This window comes from Falco naumanni, chromosome 14, assembly GCF_017639655.2.
Source record: "Falco naumanni isolate bFalNau1 chromosome 14, bFalNau1.pat, whole genome shotgun sequence".
NCBI classification, from domain to species: Eukaryota; Metazoa; Chordata; class Aves; order Falconiformes; family Falconidae; genus Falco; species Falco naumanni.
This window is the reverse complement of record NC_054067.1, coordinates 12,370,363-12,396,615: the sequence shown is the minus strand read 5'-3', so window position 1 is coordinate 12,396,615 and position 26,253 is coordinate 12,370,363. Positions and strand designations below refer to the sequence as shown.

Genomic DNA, 26,253 nt, shown 5'->3' with positions numbered 1-26,253 from the left:
AAGAGACATGTCACCACTTTCTGATAAAAGTGCGTTGATAAGGCCCGTGCCGCTGTGCCTTTACTGGCAGAGGGAAGTGAATGGCGGCGCATTCAGCAGGGGTGCCCCTGTACCGAGATCTCCTGTGGGCTTTGTGCTTCGGCCTTGCCCAGTGCTGAAGGGGTGCCGATGCTGGGTGAGGGGCTCTGCTTTGTATTTTCCTTCCTGGGCCCGCACCCGTCGGCTTTGTCTGTGTGTTGTTCCCCGGAGAAAAGGGAAGGGCCTGCGCGTGAGAGTCATCTCCTGACTAACGAGAGGTAAAACCTGCGCTCGTTGACTTTCCCCCTGCGTGCAGGTTTCACCGCCCTTGAAGGCGCGGGAGCGGCGTTTCTGTGCCGATCTGTACGGGGCCGTTGGGGGACACCGCGGAGTCCGCGCGGAGGGCTCCGGCCCCTTCACAGCGGGCTTTCATCCGGGAGCGGAGCCGTGTACCCGCCTCAGCGATCGCGAGGAGTATCTGCGGGTTTACTTGGCGGCCCGCCGTGCGCTGCCAGGCCGCGCTGCCCGGTGCCCGCCCGCGGCGTGCCCGGCCCCGGCGCGCAGTGACGGCCCTTCCGGCCCGGTTCCCGGCGGCCCCCGCGCCGCGGCGGGCGGTGCTGGCGGGGGCTGGCGGTGCGGCCGGCCATGCGGCGGTGAGCGGCCGGGGGTCCCTCCCGTTCCAGAGCGGCTGGCGCGGGGTCCTGCCAGCCTTCCCTGCGGGTAGCGGCGCGGCCCGGCCGCCCTTCCGGCGCCGCGCCGGGCGCGCTGTTCTGCGGGGCGGCGCTGGGGTTGGGGGTGTGCGTGTCACCCGGAGGCCTCAGTCCCTCTGGGGGCTGCCGTGGCCCCGAGCGTGGCGGTGCTGAGCCCGGCCGGTGCCCGGTTTGGTGGCAGGGAGCCGGGGCACGGGGGACGTCGCGGGGCCGGGCGGCCGAGCCCCGGCCGGCGGGTGGCGGGTGCCCGTAGAGCGCTGCTCAGATCCACTGCTGCTCTGCGCCTTCGGCTTGCTTCCTTTTTCACTCGTTTGGAGCTAGCAGTGCCTGTTTACTGATACCTTGTCACCGATAAAAATAAGATTGCACGTGATAATTAAAAAAAACCAAACCAATACAAATACAAATAACTCTGTAGGGTATTTTTAACCCTCTCGAAGTAGAGCCAAATCTGTTGGCTTTTCTAGTTAACATTAGCGGGAGTTTTGTGCAGGTAGTTTTGGTTCCTTGTTGTGCTTTAGATCCTGCAAAACCATACAGGGAGGCTGTAGCAGTGGTTTTGAGCAGCATTTTCCCTGTTGCCTGACTGACCACCTCCGTAGTCACACAGCATCTGCTGTGCTTTTGTGTCCTAGGGTCAACAGCAGCCTCTCCAGTGATGAGCTCCTACTGGAAGACTTGGAGACAGAAGGAGAGAGGCAGCTAAAGAGCCTCCTTCACCACCAGCTCGATACCACCATCTCCATCGAACAGTAAGTCCTGATCCGGCCCATGGGGGTGCTGCTGGAGGGGCTGGTGGGCAGTCTGGCCACCTTAGGGGCAGCAGCAGTGTTGCCTCACTGGGGTCTCCTATCCCTACGGGGAGATGTTTGGTGCAGGCTGTTGTCTGCCAAAACAGCTGAGTAAACCCTTCCACTGCTGCTTCTCCTGCCCAGACACCCCAGCAGGAGATAAGCCCTCGTCTACTGGAACAAATGCTGGTGGTAAATAATGTTCACCCAGTAGGTGAAAATAACTGATTTATCCTGGGCCGGACACAGGAGTGAGTTTCTGGCTGGAGAGCTTGTTCCCACCAGGCTTGTCTGCGTTTGTACCTGCTGGTTGGTTGGTGTTACAGTGTTACAAGGTGCCTTCTGCCAGTGCTGGGCCAGCTTCCTGCCCTGCGAGGTCTTTTGGGCTGGGAAAAGAGTTGGGAGAGCGTGGCTCAGCTGTGTTTTCAAACGTGGCATCTCTGCCTAGATGCAGCAGGACCAAGCATGGTTGGGGGGAGAGGCCAGTCCCTTCCTATTTCCCCAGTTTCTTGGTGCTGAGTTGTTTCTGCTGTTCTGTTGCTTTGGGTTACAGATGCAAGTCAAAGAGAAGATGTTTTGCCCCTGCCGCTTTTTACAAGCCTTTTGGGGAAGAGGCGGCGGGGGCTTTGACCTTGTCGCAGTTCCAGGCCCTGCAGGAGAGCAACAAAGAAACTGCCTCTCTCCGCGAACTGGGACTCTCTGACTCAGAGATCCTGCTCTGGAAGAACCGGGCGTCTACAGGGAAGGTAGGCATGCTCTGCTCTGATGAGAATGTGTTCAAGTCCCTCTAACCCCGTGGCCTGCGGCACCCTGGTAGAAAAGTCAAGTTCTTTGTAAGCCCTCTGGTAAAGAATGGCCGCTCCATCTATCTCTTGCCTTTACGCCAGCATGATCCCACATTTTTTCTGGCCTGTTTTCTTTGGTGGAATAGTCTTGTGCTAAAAGCTATGGTGGAGAGAAGAGTTAGTTCTTTGGAAACCAGCAGGACCCGACTATATTCCTGCTTCTGCCTTGGTGGTGTCCAGCAAATAATTTCACCTGTTCATACCTGTGTAAGAAGGGTTTAAAGGCTGGAGGAGAAAAAGGAAGGAACACTTCAAAGCACCTGAACCACCTCCTTTCTGTATTCGGACACATCCCTGGATCCTACAGCTGGCTTGGGACAGCTGTCTGTGGGGAGGGGTTTGTACATTCTCCTCAGCGGCTTGCAGATGCTTCAAGGGACTTGAAACAGCCATGTAAAAATAGCAGTGTGGAACTGTTAGACCAAGCATGTGATTGCAACGATGTGCTCCTCTTTGGGTGCAGTTTGTAGCAGAGCAGTGCCAAGGCAGGTTTCTCCCCTTCCCTGACATTCACCCTTTTCTCTCATACTCCAGAGACAAGGAGTTTTCAGGGTTCTCCTATATCAGGTGCAAAACAGGACTTGGGCTGACCCTTGACTTCCCTCTGTCTCCTCTTCCTGAGCAGTAGCTGTGTGCAGGGGGAAGCTGTCTGCAGCAATCATGGGTTTGCCTCTCTTCAGCTGAAGTCATTACTTGCTTTGGTGTTTAAATGCTAACCCAACCCTGGTGTGGCCTGTATTAAAACTTGGTTTAGAGAGGGGTGGTGTTAAGAATTAAAACTAATGTCAACAGTACAAGCTGTTGTATTTGGTATGAAATCAGTTCTGGGATGTTTAGAAATAGATTAGCATGGGGAAACACTACTTGGACAGAAAGAACCAGTGACATTAGGGTACAGCTTGTGAGAGAAGAATATTCAGAGAGAAAGCCAAAGTCAGATAGTGATGCGTGGCTTTGTATGGGGAGGTCGAGTAGAAGATTCACCAAGGAGGAATTGGCTGAGACAGAGAGAACTTCAGATTGCCTGTGGAGCTCTCAGCAAAGTACTGAGTGCAGGCTTCTGTTATTTTCAGCTGCTAACCTGCAGCTATTTTTGAGAACAAAGTACTACAAATTTTCTGGAATTGCTTTTCTGTATAAACAGGCTTTTTTGCCCCAGGGAAACTGTGAAACGATGAATGGAAGCCATACAGATGTGGGCCCATGCAATCAGGTGGGAAGGGAGAGGTACTCATGAGAAAGTCCTTGTTAAATTGTGCTCAATGCAGGGAGAAAGCCTGGTTTCTTGTCTGAGGCAGAAGGATCTGCCACAGTAATTCTCAAACTAAATTTCAGAAAAGAAAATCCACCTACAACTCCATAAAAGCATATTCTCTGGATTCTGATAGAGGTGGATAGGCGAACAGAGGTGGTTCTCCAGAAGCTGGGGTATGTCTCTGCTTTGGCAACACGAGTCCGGTGAGTCTTAGCAATGCTCTGGCCCTGTGCAGCGAGGTTTATTTATACAGGAACGCTCACTTGTAGCCAGGTTAGCTGTGAGGTCTGCTGCAGTAGCTGAGTGGTTTCTGGAAGCTGATCAGGGGTTTAGTCCTGAGTATAAACCTACCCTCTGATGCCAGATGGCAGCTTGGGGTCCAGTTTTCAGTAAATTGGGTTCTCTCAGTGTTGACGGAGTGATAGACCAAAAGCTTGGTGGAAACTTGAGCTCAGGAATGCTATAGACATGACAAAAGAGATGCCAAAGGGAGTTTGTGCAGTTACTGTAGGTGGCCTTAGAAAATGGCTGTGCCTGGCAGAGGCAGGGGCTGCTGGGACAAAGGGACACAGGCACCGTCAGGCAGTGAGGCCAGGGAAAGGAAAGCAGCACAGAAAGGTCAGGAGAAAGGGGCTGTTTCTCTACTTCTCTCAGTGTCTGAGGCTTGCTGAGTGGTTATGTTTCTGTCCTACCCTTGCAGTAACAGGACCTCTCCGTGAGCTGCTCTTGTGGGGGATGGTTCCTAGTTGCACCCACTCCAGGGCCGGAGGATGTGAAGTTGTCCAAGACTTAAAAGGAGGCATGTGCCATATCTGAGCAAAGCTGTGTCTGTCTTCCAGGGCTCTGGGCTCGGAGCAGCCCCAGAGGCCACACAGGACCGACTCCATGCCATCCAGGAGAAGATGGAAGAGCGTCAGCGCATACTCGCTCTGCCCCAGAGGTTTGCTGGCAGCAAGCAGCTGAGCAGACGGGAGATGGAGATTGAAAATGCCCTCTTTCAGGGAACAGACCGCCACTCCTTCCTCCGGGCACTCTACCATGAAGGTTTGTGAGCTCAAAGCTGTTCCTGCCTTTGCTCCAGCACAGAGCCATGGTGTGTGGGAGTGTAATACATTTCTGTCTGGCCTTCTGTCCCCGAAGGCATGGTTCTGTTTTGGCACTGTGTGGGAGGAGATATTTTCCTCTCTTACATGAGCAGACAGAGAGTGGGCTCTCTGAAGGGTTTAATTTAGAGTCTTGTAAAGTCCATCTCTGGAGCATGGATCTCGTCAATCTGTTGCATGTACCGCAGAGCCCAGCTCGGTATGTGGAAGAGCAGCTGGGGTTACGCTTCGGCAGAGGTTAGAATCATCCCTTTAACTGCGGTCTGACAAGGGTGGGACCGAAGCAAAGACAGTGCAGAGAAGAGTAGGAGTGACTTCTTAAAGGCTTCTCCCAGTAGCCAAAGTTGAACTGGAGCCTAGTTGCTGATTCCCAGTACCTTGTCCATGGGATGACAGCACTTCTTGTGCCAGTGTTGTCCCCAAGCCTGTGGTTTAATGTGACTTTTCTGGATGCAGAGTCAAGAGTTGGCATGAAGCTCCAGCCCAGACTGATTTTTGTATGTTAAACAGTATTAAATCGAAGATTAAGAGGAACTTCTAAACTCTGAACTCCTAAAACACTGCTTTTATCAGTGTTGATGCTGTTCAAGCTCTAACGTCTCACTGACCCAGTGTCCTCTGGCTCCTGCTCCCTCCTTTGGTGTCAGTGTTGTGGCATTTAGTGAAACCAAGAGGCAGCAAGGTTGAGGCTGGTAGGCTGAGAGATGCCCCTCTCAGTTCTGTTCTCATTTCCATTAAATAGAGTAAAGGAGGTGTCACTGGTCAGTCCATGCCATGAACCTTCTTTGAACCCAGGAGCTTAATCTGATGGTGTTCCTGGAAGCAAAAACTTTGTTCCACATAGTGGTATAGAAAGGCAGTGTGGCACATCCTGGCTGTGCGTGCAGGAGTAGGAAGGTGTGTTGAAGGAATCACTAGAATGTGGTGAAATGTGGCTGCAGACAAGCTAGTGAGGACATCTCTGGAAGAAATGAGTTCTGTACAAAGCACTGGTGGAGCTGCTGCTCTCTGCAGGTTCATCCTGAGCTGGGACACCAGCACTTGCTGGCTGCTGGGGCCATTGTTATTGTTTTAAATAACCTGCAGGGCCTGGCTGGCAGATGCCTGGAGGCTGCATTGGTACAGGGTTTCTCTTGTCTGTGTCTCTTCCTGCAGTCTGTGCGTTTTCCAGGTTCTTGGTGGTAGTCACATTACCATGTTTCTCTGTTGTGGATTAGATGACAGTCAGAAGAGGGTTACAGATGAAAAGGACCCCATGGTTCATCTGGAGAGTGTTTACCAAGAGCTGCTGAGCAAGAAGTCATCTGAAGAAGTCCAGCCTACCAAGAGTGACCCATGCTTGTGCCCTTCCCTGGCCCCGCAGGAGCCGCTGGCTGAGGAGTCATCACTTGCAGACCAGGAAGAGCAGGCAGAACAGGCAGGAAGTCCTAGCCTTCCTGCAACAAGGCCCCACCAGTCACCTCCAGGGTTTGTGGTTATCAAAGAACCTGTAGAGTTTGTCCCGGAAGAGGAGATCTGCAAAAACCGTCTCTCAGAGGAAGAACTTCGGAATATACCCAGGTTCTCGTCCTACCATCCTGGGGAACCCAACAAGGTATGTTGAGATGAACCAGGATTTATTCTTCCTCACTAGCTTGCCCTGAAGCTGCTTCAGCAGGAGAAGGCTCCTCTTTGCTGTTGTCTGGAGGGTGCTTGGTTGATCTTCCTGGCCAAGGGAGAGCAGCCTCTGCTCTGGGAGGGAGGAGGACCTTTGGCTCCAGTGGGAAGTTGCCTGGCCTGGCAAAGAGCTGTACTTCACACCCTGGCCCTTCCTGGCTCTGGCAAGTCACTAGTCCAGACGCACTCTCCCTGTTTGGGCCTGACTGAGACCAACTGTGATTTTACTCAGTGCTTAACTGGTAGCCGGAGCTTGTTGCGTTTTATAAATAACTGGAGCTATTGGCATTTGGTGCAGGCAAACATGATGATGCCTTCAGTCCAGAGCTGCCTTTCTCCATACATCCACCTGTGTTCCAAACTCCCCTGTTGGCATGCACATGGAAGAAGTACTTTGGGATGGCAGAGGGGCTGAACTAATTCTTATCTTTGAGGTGTATGGATTTGGGACGAGGTTTGAAGGTGTCTCTTTGTGTGGCGCAGGCCAGTTGATGCTCTGTGTCTCTGGAACAGGTGCTGTATTTGAAGAACCTGGGCCCTCAAGTGACGATGAAGGATCTAGTGTCCTTGTTTGCTCGGTTCCAGAAGGAGGACAGCCCACCAATTCAGTTCCGTCTCCTGAACGGCCGGATGAGGGGTCAGGCTTTCATCACGTTCCCTGGTGAGTTGCTGCATTATGCCTTTCAGTTCTTCCCTGACCCACGAAGGTGCCATGTGTTCTGCAGGGCACTGGGCTAGCACCAAGTTGTCGCGACGGAGGGAAGACACAGTCACTCAATATGAGTGATCAGCAGACTTCGTTTATTGTCTCTTACAGTCACCTTTTATACCTTCTTATAGTTAGCTCATACATATTACAAAAGTTAAGCTCATTATTGGTTAGTTACCTAAATATCAAGCCCGCCCCTAGTTTCTCTTTTGTAGTTATCTGTTCCCACCTGTAACATTCTTTTCCCACCCCAATCTTCCTGTTACTGTGTAACAAGAACAGCCAGGGACAGTGTATTTTTGCTTTACTTCAGATAAGCTGAGAGCGATGTGCGTTTTTGCCCAGCCAGCTGGACTATGTCTATGTGAACTTTTTCAGCTAGCCAGTTATCCACACCAAGCCTGCTCTCCAAGGAGAATGAGGGAAGTCCACTCCCTCTTTCTGTCAGGTCATAGTCTTTTCCCTGGATTCGAAGAAGATTCATCAAAACAGAAGGGATACAGTCTGTCCTGTGCTGTATTTATATTCAGCACGTCACTCTGGCTGGAGGATTCCAGCACTGCACTGTATCGTGGTGCAAGCTGAGGGTCTGTGAACCAGGGACATCTGTGTGAACACCATGTGCGTCTGTGCCAGGACTTGCTGTATAACCTGCGCCCATTTTGCTCTTTTGTTGCAGATACTCAGTCAGCCCAGGCTGCCATGCTGTTGGTGAATGGTTACCATCTGCAGGGGAAGCCAGTGGTGATTGAATTTGGGAAAAGCAAGGGACGTTTGCCAGAGGCTGACTCTGCCATTCCCTGCTCATCTGCTGGAGAGACCCCCCCGGCCAAGTAAGGGATGGATAACTGGGAACCTTGTGGATTTGCATGGCCATGGGAACTCCTCAGTTGTAACTGGGACAGTGAAGGACTGTTAGGAGTTAATATAAGGTCCATGAATCTCAGAGTGGGGAAGGGAGAGAGCTGGGGACTAGGCTTTTCTTTGAGATAGGCACTGTCTTTACACTGTTGAGGTGTAATGGCTTTTTCTCCTGTTCTACGTGTGTGCCTTTTCGTGGCAAGGAGGGAGGGAGGAAGCCCTGTAAATAAACGTATTTATTATGGTATTTCCTTAGTGTGTGTTTATGCACCTTTGTCCTGCGCAAGTCTTCCTAGAGCCAAGTATGCCACACTTTGCTGATGCAGGACTGCATCAACAGCATTAGTCTGAGCCTCTGCGCTGGGGGCTGGGGTGCCTGCCTGACTGATGCAGGGACTGGTGGGGCAGCTGCCCCATCTCTGATTGCAGAGATATGTTGCTTTAGGATGAGAAAAAACACTGTCCCTTTTCTTCCAGACACTGGCTGCCCAGATATCTTACTACACAGCTGGTTTGTGATTGCAAATAAATCTTGGCTTCTCCCTATTGATCCCCATAAAGCCCTGTGGCATGGAGGACGGTTGGTTGCTCTGGTGGTGTGCTATTGTGACAGATGTCATGGTTTATGTGTGCTAACTTGTTTTAGTGCTTTTTGTTAGCAAAGCAAGCTGGTATCATATGCTTCCCACGGTACCCCAGTGCTCCTGGGAGGGCAGCATCCAAGATCTTGGTGGTGGTGCTTGAGGGAACCCAGGCTTTCCCAGCACAGCCAAATTGCAGGCTTCCTCTGCATGCCTAAATACAGCCTGAGAAGAGGAGGAATGCTCCAAAGAGCTGTTGTTTTTTCTCCTCCAGGCAGTGTGACTCTCCTCACAACTGTCCTTCTGGTAAAGGCGCTTGCAACAACACAGATACATTGATCTGGCCAAGGCTGCACCAGGTCTACAAGGAGGTGATTCTGGTTCAGAGCAAATTGAAAAATGGAAAGAGAAAAGGGGCTGTGGTGTTGCTGAGCACCAGCTTTGCCCTGGTGCCAGCAGGCTTTGCTCTGTCCAGGCCCCAGAGCACTAGCATCGCTGCGGGGTGGTGCTGGGCCCCAGCGCCCCAGAGCTGTACAGCCCAGCACACTCTGCCTGCCCTGTCCCGCCGGACGGCAGGGCCGTGGCAGAAACCCCCGGGGCTGCCTTCAGCCCCATCCCCAGGAGAGTCGCCCAGGCCCAGGCCTGGCTGGACCCCAGTGCCCCGGGAGGCCCATGCCCTGCGCTGAGGCTGCTGCCAGCCACTTGCCCCGACTGGGGCAACTGCTGCCAGCCCGGCCTGAGCGCCGGGACCGCCGGCGGCCTCTCGTTTCGGGCACCTTCACCCCTGAGGGGAGAGGCAGGGGCCTCGCTAGGCGGTTCCGCCGGTGCTCCCAGGTGGCCCTAGCTGCGGCGCAGCGCTGGGCGCCGCCATCTTCTTGTACGGCACCGGGCGCCGCCATCTTCTTGTACGGCACCGGGCGCCGCCATGTCGCCACGCCCGGCGGGGCGGAGGAGCGTTAACGCTGCCGCGCCGCGAGGCGCCGCCATCCTGTGGCCGGCGGGCTGAGGCAGCCGGGCTGTGGCCCGCCAGTTCGGCATCGAGGTGGCCCTCTGCCGCCGGGCCGGGCCCGTCCCGTCCCGCTCCGCCGTCGCTGTCTCTGCCTCACGGACGCGCCCCCGCTACCCGCAGCGCCCCCGGCAACGCTACTCGGTGAGCGCCGGGCGCCCTGACGGAGCCCGCGGGCTGTCCCCCGGGCTGTGGCCGCCACCCCCGGCCGGCCTCGGTGCCGGAGGCGGCAGTGCAAGCTGTGGTGTGTTTTAAAAAAAATCCGCACGGGTTTGCTAAGCGGCCTGTCCGTGACGTGCGTGATGCGCTGGGGGTGTGCAGAGGTCACGGAGCCGTTGTCAGTAGCTGTGCGGTGATGGCGGGTGGGTTCCCGCAGCTGCCCGGGCCCGGTGGCAGCAGCATCCAGCCGACCTCACGGCGTGTCCCCCCCTGCTTTGTGCTGCTTGGCACCGGCACACCCGCCCCACCTCACCGCTGGGAGGTTTAGCCTCAAAACCCTCGAGGTTTAGGCAGTGTGCCGCCTCCCTTCCCAGGCACAACCCCCCCCATTGGGAAGAGAGGTGGTTTGGGAAGCTGCTTTTCCTCCTTGAAACGGACCTGAGGGCAAAGATGGCTTGGGAGCGAATGGCGATGTAATACTGTTATTTCTTATTGACTACATTTTTTCTTTCCATAGATGATGCTTTGCGGCACAGTGTGACAGCCAAGCTCTTCTGAGTTGATGTTGTGGAGTTCAAGGGTCATCTTTGTCTAACTTCCATAGAAAACAGGGCAGGAATGACTCCTCACACACTCTTATGCATGCTCAGGTAACAAGCCATGAGCCCTCCCCTATCCAGCTGCTGGGCTGGATTCTCCTCTCTCCCGTGAGCACTGCCACTGGCCTTCGGCTTCCAGCCAAAGCAAGCATCCAGCGTTAATGTATACATCTCTCCCTGCTTCTTCCTCACCTTTCCAGTAATGCAGAGGAGCAAAATAACTGCTCTCACATGTGTGTGCCGTCTGCCTCGATGTGTGATGAGTGGTTTAGGGAATCATAGCAAACTTTTTGCTTGTCATTAACCACCCTAACATAAGCCATTTGGCTCCTTGGTGAGCAAACTGTGTAATAAGCAGAGGAGGTACTTTTGTGCTGTGACATAGAGAAGGTCTATATAAAACTGAACATATGTGCCTGAAGTCAAACCAAGAGTCGTTTTCTGTAGATTCACGTTATGGGGGAGTTTCCCCTCTTGTCTGTGTTACCTGTGGATGCTCTAAAGTCATGGCTTTAGAGGACGTGTTTGTATCATGTTAATCTTTCGATGTGAAGTATTTATAGCGATGAGAGAGAATGAGGCAGACTAATGGCAAGAGGTTTGAAATGTGATAAGAAATTTCAGTTCAGTAGGGCTTGTCTTTTAATTACATAACTAACTACAATGAAAACAGGTTTTAAGCTTTTACTTGAACAATCAGTGATGTGAGCTTTACAGAGGTTATAATTCTACCATGGCATTTTGAACCCACACACAGAAAGGGTGAGGGGTTTTTTGACAAACTGGCTCTGCCTTTGTGGTGCTCCTTTGGTTGCCTCTCAGACTAGAGGTCTGTAAGGCTGGAGGAAGGAATCTTTCAATGCAGAACTCCTGCTTTTCCTCTGTTACAGCTAATCCACAGGGATGAAGGGGCTGGGGCTTGGTTTTGCTTCTGTCTGACCATTCTGTTTGAGATAAGGAAAATGCAGGGGACGAAAGCAGAGGAAGTTATTTCTTTAAATACAGAAGACACATAACCATAGCACTTTGGAAAAGTGAGTGGGGTCCAGGAAATAAAAACCAGAGGCTCTGTCCCCTTCCTGCCCTGTTGTTGTGTGCAGTGGAGGAAGGCCATCACATTGCTGGTACAAACCATCCCAGAAGGGACAGCGAGACATGCAGCTTGGTGCATAATTATGAAGAACTGGCCCGTGGGGTTTCCCTGGCTGTCTGTTGGCCTGGGTGTGCAGTGCTGGAAACAGAGTGCCTTGCTTTTCTTGATTTTCTTCATCTTCCTGATATCCTTGTCCATAATATAAAAAATGTTGTGGAGGTGCTTATTTATTTAGGGTTTGGAGTCCTTCCCTAGGTGTTAAATAAATCCTCCTTGTGAGTCACTCTTCCTGACAATTTATGTGGTTCTTCAGTGGTGAAGGCAGTATAGGACTGGCAGGATTTGGCTTCATTACCAGCACTGCAGTGATCCCTGCTGTCTTCCCTGCTGAACAGGAGCTAAGATCCCTCTGCAAAAGTTAAGAGTGGTAATGTAGACCTGCTCCTGGAGTGAGGCAGGCGCTCCCCGTTTCTAGCCCCTTCTTGCTTTGCTTGCTTTCAACTTCGGTTTTATGGAGAAGACCACCCATCCACTGGATTGTACAGCTTGAAGTCTGGTTCCATGTGGCTGGGGGAGGATGTCATCATCTTCACCAAGACTGGAGGGGCTCTCGGCATGGGGCTGCTTTCCCAGACCTACATGGATCTTATCCGTGCTGAGACAGTGATTATCCCACTGCTGTTGTTCAGCCAGCAAAATGGTGTCCTCGCTTGGCTGAGCGACTGTGCTGCTGCTCTCCTCCAAAGCGACATGGGGTGCCGGTGGCACTGCCATGATGCTGGGCCACAGGCTGCCTGCAGCTGTCCCTTGGCCACGTGCACACAGCACGTTTGGAGAGGGTGAGAATAACTGTAATCAGTGCTGCACCTGGAGAGTCCCTGCCGCAGGCCTTGCTGTTAACACACTGCCACGCAGGATTATTCCCTTTTGCCTGGGCTAGAACTTGTCGTTTTTCTGCCTGGGGGCATCTGCTGCTAACCTGGCTCCTGGAAAGCCTTTGCAGTTGTGCCACCTACTTATGGGCTACCTGTTTCTGTCCCTTTCCCTCCACGCCATGCGGACCCACGTACATGTCCCTTGCCCAGAAGCTATGCTCTCTGCTGCTTTTCTGCACCTGAAATGGCTTTTGGTGCTGCCTGGGCATGCTAGCATAATTCCAGGCTGTGTTCCCTTTACACCAAGGGGTGCTGAGAGCATACAGTCTCCCCAGCAGAAGTTACACATTATCAGCTGGCATAACATTGCTGCCCCCTACTCAGCTCGGTACTTTCTTCAAAGTATCCTACTGTCATGTCTGTCCTGGCTCAGTCTTTCTCTGAGACCATCCTCCTGTAGCCTCTCCCGTGCCACGCTTTTCTGGAGTGTCAGGCCTGTGGCCAGGTCTTTGCAGGTCCATTTCTTTGTGCCCCTGTAGCAAAAGGGAGGTAGGTGAACTGGGCAACCCTGTTCTTGACTGTGGCTTCTAGAGAAAATGATTGTTACTGAAGACTCTGCCTAGTCTGGAGGCCGTCCTGGAGCATACCCTCTTCAACACTAGGGAGGAGTTGCTGGCACAGTTTGATGCCATTCCGGGCAAAAAGGGCATGTGCATCCTCACCTGGAGCATTCACAGGTACAGGGCTATGGTGTGTGGCGAGGCAGCGGTGCCCTGGGGATGAGTAAAAACTAAATGCAGAGAGTTTCAGGACAGCACCTGGCCTGGGTGGTCTAAGTCCACTGTCATTCAGCCTGGCCACTGGAGGAACAAATGCAGGGATTTCTCCTCCTTGTGTGTGACTGAGCGCTTGGGGTTCCATGCTGGCAGTTAGGACACATGGGTCTAGTTCCGTCTATCACAGGCATGCTATTTTTTTTCAGGGGAAACCAATTAATACATTTACTTCCTTTTCCCATCTGTGCAATGGAACTTCCATATTTCTGTGTTAACACTTCAAAGTATCAAGTGTTCTGCTACTTTGGTGTTCTGCACAGAAATACCTGTAATTAAATGACTGACTAATGGGATCCATGGAGCGTGTGAAATACGCTGTTTTATCTGCTCCTCAGGAAGTTCCCTGGGATGCTGATACAGAAGAGCAGACTGGAGTGCTGATGACTGGAGGAGACTGTCTTTATTTTTGTGTTTTGTGTTTTTCAGAAATAAGAATGGGAAGCTGGAGCTGGATTTTTATATGAATAAGCATGATATTTGGATAGCAAACTTCCTTGCAGATGATGGAGAGAGCCCCAGAAGAAGGGTTCTGCACTCTCAGGAGGTGGTTCCAGAGTTTCCTGGCCCAGAAATTTACTCATTACAGGTAAGCTGGTGAGAGCTGAAAGGGAACAGGACGGCCTTTCCCCAGCTTTGTTCTGTGCATGACTCGCAGGGGATGAAAGACATGAACCCAAAATCTAGTTTGGATTTAACTTGGAAAAGGCGACATGCAACTAGAATTCTCTTGCCTGTTTTGTTGTGCTGTCCCCTCTCCCAGGTACACTGCAGTATGCAGGGAGGGGGGATTCCAGACAAACCTCACAGCTGGGCTCAGGCCCATCTGGTCTGATGCATAGTGTCCCAGTAGTTAAATGAATAGAGAGGCTGAAGAATTTTCTTCCTATCTTCTGGTTACCTTTGAGAAGCCAAATCCTGGTGTGAAGCTTAGAAGGGAGTCCTCAAAGCTGCTTCTGCTAGAAAAGTGGGTGATAGGGCTCACGGCTCACCTTGTATGTGAGCCAGTTCCTGCCACACCCCACCCCAAGGCTGATGTGCTGTGTCAGGGGAAAATGAAGTGGAGAAAGGCTTGAGGCTTTTGCTGACTAATCAGTTTTGCTTGAGAAAATAGCCTTCATGATAAACTGTTAAGGAAATCAGTTGGCGCTGGAGGCTGAGGAGTAAGTTTTTATAGCTTAGAAACTAGGTAATAAACCCACTTTTCAATAGAGGAGGAAGCTAATACAGGACTGCCTTCGTTTAAAGCTCTTTGATACACTGAAAATGGGTGATCTGGAAGAGGAAGCAGGACAGATTACAGACGGAAGACAGTTCTTTGTCAAGCCAGACAAATGGACTGTGGGATTCATGAATACCTTCAGACTGACCTGGTTCAACTGAGCAATCAGCAAGGTGGTGGCGGAGCCAAGCAAGCGAGTAAGGTACTGTGAAGGCAGTGATTAGGATCGCCTAGGCGTACAGGTAATTTCTAAGTTAGCAGTATTGTCTGAGGATGGAGACCTAAGAATGTGTTGGACGGTTCAGTGAAAACACATGTGCAGTACTTGTGGCTGCCAGAAAAAGTAATAGTTTCATTTCTATTTTAAATTTGTATGTGCAGGATTTTTATCTTGTGCTTCAGGACATCGCTGCAGATGTATAGTGGTGTGTAGAGGGAGCTTTTCCTATAGATTGTTTCCACGTAACTCATGACTGTGACAGTTCCTTTTCTTTGAAGCAGCTGGTATTAATGGTCTGTGTTACCCACAAGTGTTACAATGCATTTCTCTGTCAATTCAAAACTGAAGCAGAAGCGGCTAGCATATGTGGTGTGCTGAACTGTGTCTCATAGTCTGTATTTCATTTCATCTATGGTATTTTGGGATTCAAGTGGCTCTCTTTCCCTTTAGCCTTTAAGCACAGTGTTTGATTCTTCAGCTTTCTCTTGATCTTTTATCTGAAATCCCAAAGGATTAGAGACATTGCATAGACGTACAAACCATGGGGACTTTTGGTGGGAGCAGGGAGTCAAGCTGTTCTTTCACACGCTCAAGCATGGCTAACTGCTCTTGTTGCAGAAGCTGTTTGGCACCTGAGGAGCAGGCATACAGTGATGAGAAGAAGAGACCTGGATACAGACAGAAATGCCAGAAGGGGTATATCCAGTTCCGTTTTGCAGCTCAGCTACCTGGAGCAATGACAGGGGAAAGAGAGGTGTTGGATGTCCTGCGTACAGAAGATATTGGCATGTAGTAGATGTCTTTTCTCTTGTATCCTGTTGTTCTCCAGGTGAAATAACATTTACCCCTTGGTGAGAGCGCAAGGAGAAACTTGCTCTTTTTTTTCCCCCCTTTTGTTGGTCTAGGGAGCTGGGTGGAGAGAGGAAGAGGGGATGTCATTGTCATCTGGGGAGAACACGGAACAAAAAGTTAGGCAGGAGGGAGAAGGCTGCAGGAGCCAGCACAAGGAAAGCCTTGATGCTTGATGCTGCAGGGCTTGGCAGGTTCTCATCCCTGCCTTGCTGTTATTTGTGTTCCATCCTGCCGAGGGAGATGCCAATATGGGAATGTGTTGGAGCATCATATAAAATGAGACTTTGATTCTTGTGTACAATTTGGACGTGCTTAAAACTCTTACCAGGAATCAGGGATCAGGGCAGTGCCAGTCCCTGTGCTCAATCCTACCCTGTCCTGCCTAGTCCTAGTGTGGTCCTTCCCTGCTTGTCCTAAATAGAAGAGGATGCAGAAAGCTGCTTCCTTCCTCTCTTGGGGTAGCAGCAGTGGTCCTGTGTGGCCTCTTTCCCCATTTTCAGGTTAACTGGTTATATTAAAGACTCAGATGTTTTGAATTTTCAGAAGTGTCTTCTGGACATGGCTACCCAGGATGGGTTCTCTGGGCAGCTCTGTGACGCTGCAGCAAGGGACTCTTGGTGGCAGTTGGTGTTTCGAAGATTGCTGCAGATGTTGAAGCTCCCGTTCATCTCTTCCTTTTGGATGGAAGGTAAGACAAGGCGAGCGGCTCCAGTGCTGGCGTGACCTGGAGTGCTCTGGTATGGTGTACCAGGGGGTTTCCTGAAATGGGGAAACCTCGGGGGGTTGAGAGACCCACCAGGAGCCTGCAGCTCATGCAAGAGCAGAGGGGTGGTGCCAGGAGCAGCTGCGACCAAGCCCCCCAGCTATAAAAGAACCCCCTGGGGAGCATCAGCCAGAGCGTGGCACAGCAGGGCACACGGGAAGGGCGCTGTCACTGCTGGCTCCATCAGGGAGCAGTGGTCTCTATGGAGACACTAGCTAGACAAGTGGTTAGAAGGTGTTCGCTCTTTCGCCCCTCCTGAAACCTTTACCGGCAACGTCAGGAGAGAGCAATGTGGGCTACTCCACACGGTGGCCCTGCTTACCTGGCTGAGGGGCTGCTTGGCTGTGTCCCACACTTGGCCCTTCTGCCTGCCCACCCGTTGCCCAGGGAAAAGGCCTGCAATGGGGCTTCTGGGTTGTCATTGAGAGCAGTCGAGTGCACCTTGGCATCTCTCTCTCTTCGGCCCTTTGCGCGTGTTGCAGCTGGTTGGTTGATCACAGATCTGTCTGGTTGACCTGCTCCTCCCGGCAGAATCCTGGGGAGGGAGAAGGCCACTGGATTAGACCAGCTTTGAAAACATAGTGTGATAAGAACAGTCCCGCTCATCCCTAGCTGGCTTAGAGCAGTAATTGTCAAAGCTGCTTCTCTCATCATGATGGTGGGGCCAAATACCTGTTGTCGCTCCTGTTTTCCCGGTGTTCAGACGTTCCCCAGGCCCCTCTTGTTTCTCTTCACTGCTGCCATGCTGAACTACTTTTTCCAATCGTGAACTCCCTGCAGCACCTCCAGCAAGCTCCATCAACATCTTTGCTCTCCAGCGCTGTTCATCTCTCCCATCCCTATAACTTCCACACACTCTGCTTTTTCCTATGCTCCTCCTTGTGCCCACGTTCCTTGTCCTGTTTTCCCAGTGCTGCTGGGAATCCATCCGAGGGCCTGGGCCATAAGACAGTCTTGAAGGTGTACTGGCCTTTCGCTTCCTGAATTCAGGCTTTTGGTTGCATTGCAAGTGGGTCAGGTACCCAGGGCTCTGACAGGCACGAGATCTGGCTGGGTTTGTGGACAAACACACTCTAAGTGATGTTATAGCTGAAGAAGGTTGGAATGGCAGCCCATCAGAAACATACCTGCCTGCCATGTTTAGTGAAATGTGTCAGGCAGATGTGTTTCAGACAGGACATTTAGTAGATTTCTGTGTTTTTTTTCTTCAGGGACTTCGGTTCAACCCCACTGCTATCTCAGATGGGAGGCAGGCAGTGGGGCTGGGTAGGTAGGGAGCCAGGGTCTTTAGGCTTTGTAGCTCTGCTGCTGACATGTCCACTGCATGAAATAAGCATGATAACTGGTGTCCTAAAATGGGAATGAGCGTCAGGAGTATTATGCTATATAGAGAGTTTTCCTCAGCAGCAATCCTCTGTGCTGGGGCAGCAAATGCCTGGCCAGGGTGAGGATCCATCCCCACAGTCAAGGCACTGGCAGTTTGCTATAGTTGCAGGAGGTATTGAGGTCTGAGGTGAACTGTGTTGTGAACTGGGGGCATTCCAGCCTGCTCACCCTCTCTTTGCTTTTTTCTTTTTCCCCAGCAAGCCCAAATTGACTATAAAAGAAGAAATACTGGATAAGCATGGGAACCTAGTGAGCTTCACCCCCCAGATCCAGATTACAGCCCCCCTACTTCTCCTCTTCAGAAGAGCTTTGTAGTACTTTAACAAGAAAGGGAAAAATTTCTGTGCATAAAACAGGAGGATATGAATGTAGGTGACAGCTTGCACACCTGTCTGCTCAAAGAGCAGCTGAGCAATCTGAGCAGCACCAGCCCTGCTAACAGTGTGTCACACTGCCTCAAGGCAGAGACTTCAGCATTGCCCAGTAGCTCAGCAGAGATCAGAGGGAGACTGGTGTGGTCCATGTGAAGCTGGAAAAGCAAATGCCAAACTCAATAGCAGAAACACAGGCTACAGACTGTGTGTGTGTGTAAATTCATACAGGAGCAGAAGAGACGTAGACAAGGGACTCTTTGTGGCAGTTGGTGTTTTGAAGACTGCTGCAAGTGATGAAACTCCCATTCAGCTCTTCTCTTTTGTATAGAAGGAAAGACTTGACAGATCAAAGGTGGAGAATCTTCAGTGGTGGAGACAGGAAAAAGTGAATTGCAAGTCCTTAACGTACAGGAGCAGGAAGATATAATGGAGTGGGAGAATGTGAGAAGACCAGTGAAGAACATCGAAGTGGAAATAAAGACTATTTCAGCAGAGTGGGATGTGCTCTGATGCAAGGTAACAAATTTGTGGCTGTATATCCCTGTTGGTTTGGAGGGTTTTGGAGAGAGCAGGTCAAGGTGGGTTGAGAGGGAGTGACTTCCCCGTAAAGAGACTTATCCATAAAGAACATAATGGGCTTCTTCCTTGACCTGCTGACTGTTAACTTCTTCAGGCCCAGCCAAGCTCTTTTTATCTTGCTGATTGTGCTGGTCTTGGCTGGCATGAAGTTACTTTTCTTCATAGTGGCTTGTGTGGGGCAATGTTCTAGTGTTGTGACTAAAACAGCCTTGATAACACACCCATGTTTTAAGCCATTGCTTAGCAGTGCTTACACAGAGTCAAGGCCTTTTCTGCTCCTCACACAGCCCCACCAGTGAGTAGGCTGGTTAGGAGAGGAGTAGAAGTTGGGAAGGGACACAGCTGGGACGGCTGACCCCACCCCAGGTGACCAAAGGGATATTCCATACCATATGATGTCATGCTCAGCCATAAAAACTAGGGGGACATTCAGAGCGATGGCATTTATCTTCCCAGGCAGCCATTATGCGTGATGGTGCCCTGCTTTCCTGGAGATAGATGCACACCTGCCTGTCAATGGGAAGCAGTGAATGAATTCCTTATTTTGCTTTGCATGTGTCCACAGCTTTTGCTTTACCTATTAAATTGTCTTTATCTCAACCTATGAGTTTTCTTACTTTTACCTTTCCAATTCTCTCCCCCGTCCCGCTGGTGAGGGAAGTCAGCAAGTGGCTCTGTGGGGCTTAGTTGATGGCCAGGGTTAAACCACAGCAGTCCTTTTTGGCACTCAACGTGGGGCAGGAAAGGTTTGAGATAACAGATTTGATTGGAATGTGCTAGATGGAATTTATAGCTGTTATTGCTCTTTAGCTATTACTTGGCAGGCTCCTAGGCTTGCCATGGGGCTTGCTTGCTTTACTGTATATGAGTCTAGTGCTTGTTAGTGGCTGCTTTTGCTTTTGCTCTTGTTGCACTGCTTATCATCTCCCTGTGCTGTGCCTGGGAGCATTCTGATAACAGCAGTGGTGGTGCGCCTGGACTGGCAGATGGCCAGAGCATCACTGCTGTTCCTGTGTGCTGTACTGGACAGGCTGGGACTCCGGTGTGAACTTGAGTCAAAGGGGCTGTGACCTGTGGATGAGTTTACATGGGAGGGGGACACCTCTAAGTGTCTGTGACTATGGACGAGTCCACAACAGAGCAGGTACGCCTTGAAGCATCTGTGGCCATGGTTATGTCCGTGCCACAGCAAGTATGCCTCTGAAGAGATTGTGGGCCAAGGATAAGTCCATTCTGGAGAAGGTACACCTTGAACCACTTGTGGCTGTGGGGAAGTCCATGCCACAGCAGGTGCATCTTGAAGCATCAGTGGCTGTGCATGTGGTCATGCTGGAGCACCTCAAAGTCTGTGACACTGCCAGTACACCCCTGAAGGGACTGTGGCCATGGGTAAGGCCATGTTGGAGCAGGTTCACTCCTGAAGGGACTGACTGTGGGTAAGGCTGTGTTGGAGCCAGGTGTATCTCTGAAGGCGTTGTGGCCGTGCTGGAACAGATGCACCTCAAAGCGACTGTGGCTGTGGATAAGTCTATGCTGCAGCAGGTATACTCCTGAAGAGACTGTGGCCCATAGATAAGGCTCCACTTGCAGCAGGTACCACTAAGGGACTGCAGTCCATGGATAAGTTTGAGCCAGAGCAGGGGCAAAGGGAGGTGTTTGTTGCAATGTTAAACCCTATAAGCTGATCCTATGGGAGCAGGGGTGGGGATTGTAATGGCTATACCTTTAAATTGTTGTAACCCATGATCTGAGTTGCATGTTACGGGAATTACTATAGCAGGAACCACCTGAACCAGTGGAGGACAAGCCTTACAAGAAGCAGTGCAAGTGCAGCAGTGACCTGACCTGAGCTGTCTTTGGTGCTCAGTAACTCCACAAGGGCTCTAAACAGCTGCCTGCTGATGGGAAGTATTGAACGAATTCCTTATTTTGCTTTGCTTGTGCTCACGGCTTTTGCTTTTCCTGTTAAACTGTCTTTATCTCAGCCTGTGAGTTTTCTTTTACCCTTCCAAATTCTCTCCCCATCCCATCTAGGGAGGGAGTGGCTGTGTGGGCCTTAATTGCTGGCCGAAGTTAAATCATGACACCAATTGATACAATTCATGTGCGTGCACCCTCCTCCTATTTCAGCTGGAGAAAACTGAGTGTGAGAAGTGTTGCCTGAAAACAGAGTTCTTGAAATGCCAACAGCAACAGGCACTGCTCAGAGCTCAGAAGATGAAGGCTTGCCCTGCAGCAAGAAATACGTGTGTTACTGCCAAGCTGTGCAGCAGAAGCAGAAAGCAAAGCTGGCGAGGTCTGCAGAAGAGAAGGCTGAACTGAATGAGAAAATCGGGAATACAGAGAAGCACTTAGGGGTGCTGATGGAGGCATAGGTTTCCTGCAGAGGCCCAGAGAAAGAAGATGTGAAGAGGTCAGAGCTGTGGGGTGGCTGATTGGCAGGCCCTATGATCCCTAAGGTGCAGGGAGAGGGCAGGAGTCACCGTGTGCTGGTATTTCCATAGGACACTGCTTCCCTGGTATCCCTCACCCTGCTCTATAGGTAACTGGGTTGCAAGTGAGGATCCTGCTGTTGTGAGGAGGCAGAATCACCAGATGAATCCAAATAATTCATCCGGCCTCAAAGATGCCCTACAGAAAGGTTCTTTGTCCATACTCTGTCTGTTCTATAGTGTGGCACCTTGTTGCTGGATTCCTTGCACAGTGTTGGTTCTGTGATGGAGATAAGGTTTGGGATGGAGCAAGGAACCCCAGTGCACATGGTACTCCTGGTCGGAAGGGGGATAGCAGCTGGGTGTGTGATGGGAGGTATCAGATCCAGGCTCTTGCCACTGACTCTCCTTTTGGCTTTTGCCCTGTTGCCTACAGTGTTATGGAGAAACTTAAGAACCTGCATATGAATGTGAGCTGGCTTCTCTCCTTCATTCTCTCCTTCATCCTCTCCTACCTGGAGCTCAAGGACATTAACTCTGAGTTGCATCAGATGGATGAGATCTTGCAGATCACACTGGAGGAGACAAACCTCATGCTGGAGTAGTCCCCTCTCTCCTGCCACGGTGCCTTTTGCACATGATCATTAATAAAACCCTGGTTTCTTTACTTGTGCTCCAGGTCATCATTCTCATGGGGTAGGGGGTTCTCCTCTGGTCCTGCAGGACTGGCTTGGCTCTTCGGCTCCACTGTGGAGATGTAGTGTGAGTAGAAGGGACTGCAGTACAGGCATGGCTCTGAGCACAGCCAGGCTGGGTCGTGCCTGGCCAGTGGACACCCCCAGTGGTTTCTTTGCTGTGCTCTTTAGCAGTCTGGGTTGAGTAGCAGAGAGGCAGGGAGACTCTGGCAGCGGCTGCCTGGCTTCTGGTACAAGAAATATCCCAGGAGAACGTAGCCTGGGCACTCCTCTATGGCTGTGCTGCAGTCTTGGTGTGACTATCACAGCTGACTGGCTTGGGCTAGAGCAGTGTGGTTCTGAGATTCAGGATTTGGGTCCTTTCACTCTGGAAAGCAGCCTCTGTCTTCTTCAGGTGGTCTGATCAGCCCACGCAGCAGCTAAACAGAGTCCTTGCCTGTGTTTTCCTCTTGAGTGCATCTGTTTGTTAAATAATGTAGCAACACAAGATTCCTTGAACTAAATTCATCTTCCCTTGTAGCTGCGGGAACATCAGTGGCATGGTGACATTGGGACTTGCAGTCAGATCTGCTGCAAGGCTCGGGGCTAGCATGGCAGAGCCCACCTTCTTTCAACAGATGCTGTCCCAAGTAGAAACTTCACCTTTAAACTTTAGGCTTATTTTCTTAGACTTCTCTTCAGTCAGCAGCATGGCCGTCCTTCTAACCTGGAAAAAGTCAAGGACACCAGGGTGTTTGGAGGAAGATGTGAGGCTCAAGAGCAGCCAGACATCACACAGAAACAATTGCACTGGGACCAAAGGATGCTGCATCTCCCTGTCCTGCCTCCAGCATGGTTCATGGGAAGAAACTAAGGGCAAAGGCAAGTGCATGTAGTTCGGTGTTGTTCAATCCTGTACCTACTTCCAGCTGAGGAGCTTCCTGTGTTTCCTACAGGTATAAAATGACTGGCTTAAAGGAGCTGAGGAGAAATCCCCCTTACAGCGTTCGCTGTCCTTCCTAAAGAACATTCTCTTGCCCAGATGGTAGGTATGAAGATGGTGTGTGGGGTGGCCAGCACAGCATTGCTCCTTTGACTCGAACACCTCATTTATTCTGGAAAGGCACAAGACCATGTGCCAGAAACCAGCAGCTTAGGTGGTATCGCCAAATGTGTAGTATGTGTTTCTTGGAAGTCAGAGCTGAGCAACAGAGCTACGTGAACAGAGAGTGCCCCATCCTGTGTGGTAAGGGCTTTGACATTGTCCTTTCCCCATGGCTGGACTTACATTACTGCATAAGTTACTTTCACTGTTGGTAGTGGAGACAGGAAGGACATATCTATAAAACTGTGTTTTTTCTGCAATCTGTTGGTGCTGTCTCTGTGTCTACTGTTCCTGATTTGCTGGCTAGCTGAATGCTGTTTCCTTTCCAGCTCATGTTTCTACATCTCAGAGCTGTTTCTGTGACCTTTCTTGACATTTTCAGATTGTACTATTGTGTTTTCAGGTCAGTACTGCAGGTAGTAACACTTGGGGCTGAAGGTAGCTCCCTTATCTCCCTCCATTCATGGTTTGAAGGTAGCTTTTCTTACCGCCATTCATGTTTGGATTTTTGCTTTTGACAGCTGGTCCTCAAACCACAGGACTACACCCCTTTCGCATGTAGTGTTCAATAGAGCTGTTGAGGAGATTGAATCGGCACCAGAATATCCCAGTCAGTTGAAGTTTTCCTTGCATAATGTTTGGGACACTTGCATTAGTTTTTATGGTTGCATGAAATAGGGTTTCCGAGGTGCGAAACAGCCAGTGATCTTGGGGAGCCATTATGCCTCTGGTTACGCTAGGAAGTCAGTCATCCTTTGAAGCAGCTACCCTGGGCAGGGGAAGAGACAGATCTTTCTTTCTTTCTTTCTTCAAAGCTGCTTCTAAAGCAGGAAATGTCCACACCTCCTTCAGGCTTGATCTCAGTGCCCTTCACAGCACATATGTGTTGAGCTAGTAAGCTTAGCGGGTGCTGCTCCTCTTTGCAACTTGTTTATTCCATCCCATTATAATTAGCTCTGGGATCTGAACTTTATCCCTAATACTACTTGACCTTATATTTTTTAGGAGATTATTCGCAGGCATCCCTGATGTTTGTCATGTCACGTGCGGACCCCTCAGGCTAGACCCTGTCTCTGGGAGGGAGCTGTGGCACAGCCTGCACCACCCAGAGCTCCTCCTGGTTAATTCCTGCCACCCGAGGAAAGGAGAATGTGTTTGTGTGATGTACAGAAAACAGATGCTCAGGCGTTAGCGATAGGAATGGGCTTTGCTGAATGAGGAGGTGGTGAGCGAAGGGCAGCTTTTGATGCAAGCATCAATTGGCAGAGATCTGTGAACCTATGGAAGCACTTGAACAGATTGCAAGCAGTTAGCAGGCTTCATACTCTCACCTCTCTGTGTCTCACATTACTAGCAAGGCAAAATACATACCTCTTACAGCAATACGTGGGTCTTTTGACATTTCTTGAGCTGATTTGTTTTCCTCAGTGTAAAGAAATAACACACAAAGCAGTCCTGTGATTGAGTGTTTCCTAAATGGATGTAACCTGGCAAACAGTGCAGCTACTAATTTTCCTTAGATAAACTGGTATCAAAGTACCTGGTTTTTAAACTGTGCTTCTCTCCTGCATCTCTCAAAACTTGCTTACCAGTGCCCATGCCATAAGGTTGATGCCGTAGTAGTTTGAGAGGATTAAGTTGTGCAGTGAAGATAAACACTTATTGCAGGTGAGGAGGTCAGAAAAGCATCTCAAAGATAAGGCTGTTTGGCCAAGCCTTCTCCTCCCAGAGCTCTCTGTGTCCTCCCTGTCAGTACCGTGCTGTGCCCCATGAAGTCCTGGGGCTGTAGCCAGCAGCACTGGCAAGGCTCAGGGGCTAAACCCAGCCTGTCTTGCCCTTGCTTCCCAGCATTGTGGGAGGGCTCTGCAGGTGCAGGCAGGTGATGAGAGGAGCCAGGGAAGAGCAGTGCTGCATTTCCCCTCGGCTCATGCTGCCATGGGCAGCACAGCTCTTTGTCCCACCAGGGAGCTGGGACCTTTAGTACTGGGTCCTGTGGGCAGCCTCCCTCTGCTTTGCAAAGATCTCCCATCAGAAAGGGTAGCTGCACTCAGGGACAGCTGAGGATGAACTTGTCTCTTCACGTAAGACCGGGCTGCCTTTACAGGGTGTTTTGTCCTGGTTATTCCTTTTTTTTCCCCTGAGGCTTTTATTCAGCCAGAAGTACTGAAGCCGGGTGGATTAGCTGCATCTGCCTGTGGCACCTGTGGTAAAACGTGCCTATTTTTGATTGCAGACTTACAAGCCAGGAATCAGCCCATGGGGCTTATGTGAGATGCTAGTCACCCTAGCACGTCTGGGAGAGGGGATGTCTCGGTCCTGGGAAGGAGGCCGTAACTCACAGCAGGACCGTTGTTAGTGAGCAGGCCCTGGGACGTCAGCTACAGAGCCAGGTCTTCTGTAGCCAGCTCTGCCCAGGGAGGTGGAAATGTAATGTGTGTTAGCAGGCTCCTGGAAGCAGCAGTCCTTCATGTCTTGCTCCCTGGGGCTAGGCTATGGAGGCTTTGTGCTGGGAACTGCTTTTCCCTCCCAGGGGCTTGGCTTTGCAGCAGAGAGGTCCTTTCCCTTGCCGGGGAGCATCCCCGGGCCCAAAACGCCTGCTTTCTTTGCCTGGAAAGCAAGGAGCTAATTTCTTCTGTCTGCTGTCTCTTACCTGCCGGCCTCCCTAGGCACAGGCAGCCTGTGCATCCTCTGCATGCAGGGAGATGGAGAGAGCAGCCTTGCACAGGCCAGTGGTGAAACGACCTGCCAGTTTGCCATCTGGAAACACCATTAAAATAAAGGTGGGTTGGGAAGAGAAGGCGACCGATAAGGGAGCATTCAACTGTGGGGGAGAGCAGAGGTTAATTGCCCCCTTGCCTACCCATGCTCTGCGAGATGCAGTGCCTGGCCTCTGCTGCAGCTGGGGGAAAATCCAAAGGCAAAGGGCAGCACCCTGGTTCCTGTAAAAGTGTATTGGAGTAGCTCAAAGGGCATGGGAGCATCACGGTCATGGAGCCAGCAATGGCTGCAGTCTGCTCTGTAATGCCTGCAGACTCTCTGGGCTTCTCTGCTCTACTGACGCTGGAACTGGCTCCCCCCTGCTATGAAAAGGGCTAAAAATCTGGGTAATGAAAATGCATCTGTTGGACCAATCTTGGGAGCAGCTGCCAGGTATAGCGAGTGGTGTGAGACTTTGCTCTAGTGACCTGAGAAACCTAGAGAGACAGCTTTTCTAGGAAAGCGAGTTCAAGGCAATCACGCTGTTTGTGACGTGGGTTTCCTGCTTTTAGCCTTTTTTTAGCAGGCTGGACATCCCAGAAATAGAGGATGTCCTAAGTTCTGTGAAAAAAGGCACCTGCTGTGAGGAATGATTAGTTCTCTGGTCTGGGAAAAGCTTCATCAAAGCACACCCTTCCTCTGAAATACTAAGCGGAGATAAGAGGCAACCCTAGAGCTGGTGAAGTCTCCCTCATTTCTCTGCTTATGGGGTGACTGCTTGTTTCTTCCAGACTCCTGGCTCACAGCAGAGGTCTTGGGCTCAGCTGTGTCTGGCGTCTGAGAATCTTAGAATCA

General features: G+C 51.0%; 1 protein-coding gene across 14 annotated transcripts; it reads left to right on the top strand.

Moving 5' to 3' along the window:
- Window positions 1–135: 135 nt before the first annotated feature.
- Window positions 136–22,961, top strand: RBM41 (RNA binding motif protein 41). 14 transcript variants are annotated; one of them, XM_040614802.1, is made up of 12 exons: window positions 136–296; window positions 1,364–1,480; window positions 2,073–2,265; window positions 4,459–4,663; window positions 5,940–6,316; window positions 6,892–7,039; window positions 7,767–7,920; window positions 13,524–13,683; window positions 14,343–14,518; window positions 15,155–15,232; window positions 15,932–16,076; window positions 17,735–22,961. In XM_040614802.1, the coding sequence occupies exons 1-9, from the start codon at window positions 169–171 to the stop codon at window positions 14,475–14,477; spliced, it is 1,617 nt and encodes a 538-aa protein (XP_040470736.1). In that variant the 5' UTR covers window positions 136–168; the 3' UTR covers window positions 14,478–14,518; window positions 15,155–15,232; window positions 15,932–16,076; window positions 17,735–22,961. The 14 variants fall into 14 exon arrangements, with proteins under 14 accessions (XP_040470736.1, XP_040470733.1, XP_040470732.1 ...); XM_040614799.1 differs by having other exon boundaries at window positions 15,155–15,365; XM_040614798.1 differs by having other exon boundaries at window positions 15,155–15,387.
- Window positions 22,962–26,253: the final 3,292 nt, after the last annotated feature.

Coding starts and splice junctions, on each gene's coding strand:
- RBM41 (XM_040614802.1), top strand. CDS start 169: ATGCTGGGTGAGGGGCTCTGCTTTGTATTTTCCTTCCTGGGCCCGCAC. Junction 4,664..5,939: donor CCGGGCACTCTACCATGAAG/GTTTGTGAGCTC, acceptor GTTGTGGATTAG/ATGACAGTCAGAAGAGGGTT. Junction 7,921..13,523: donor GGAGAGACCCCCCCGGCCAA/GTAAGGGATGGA, acceptor TGTGTTTTTCAG/AAATAAGAATGGGAAGCTGG.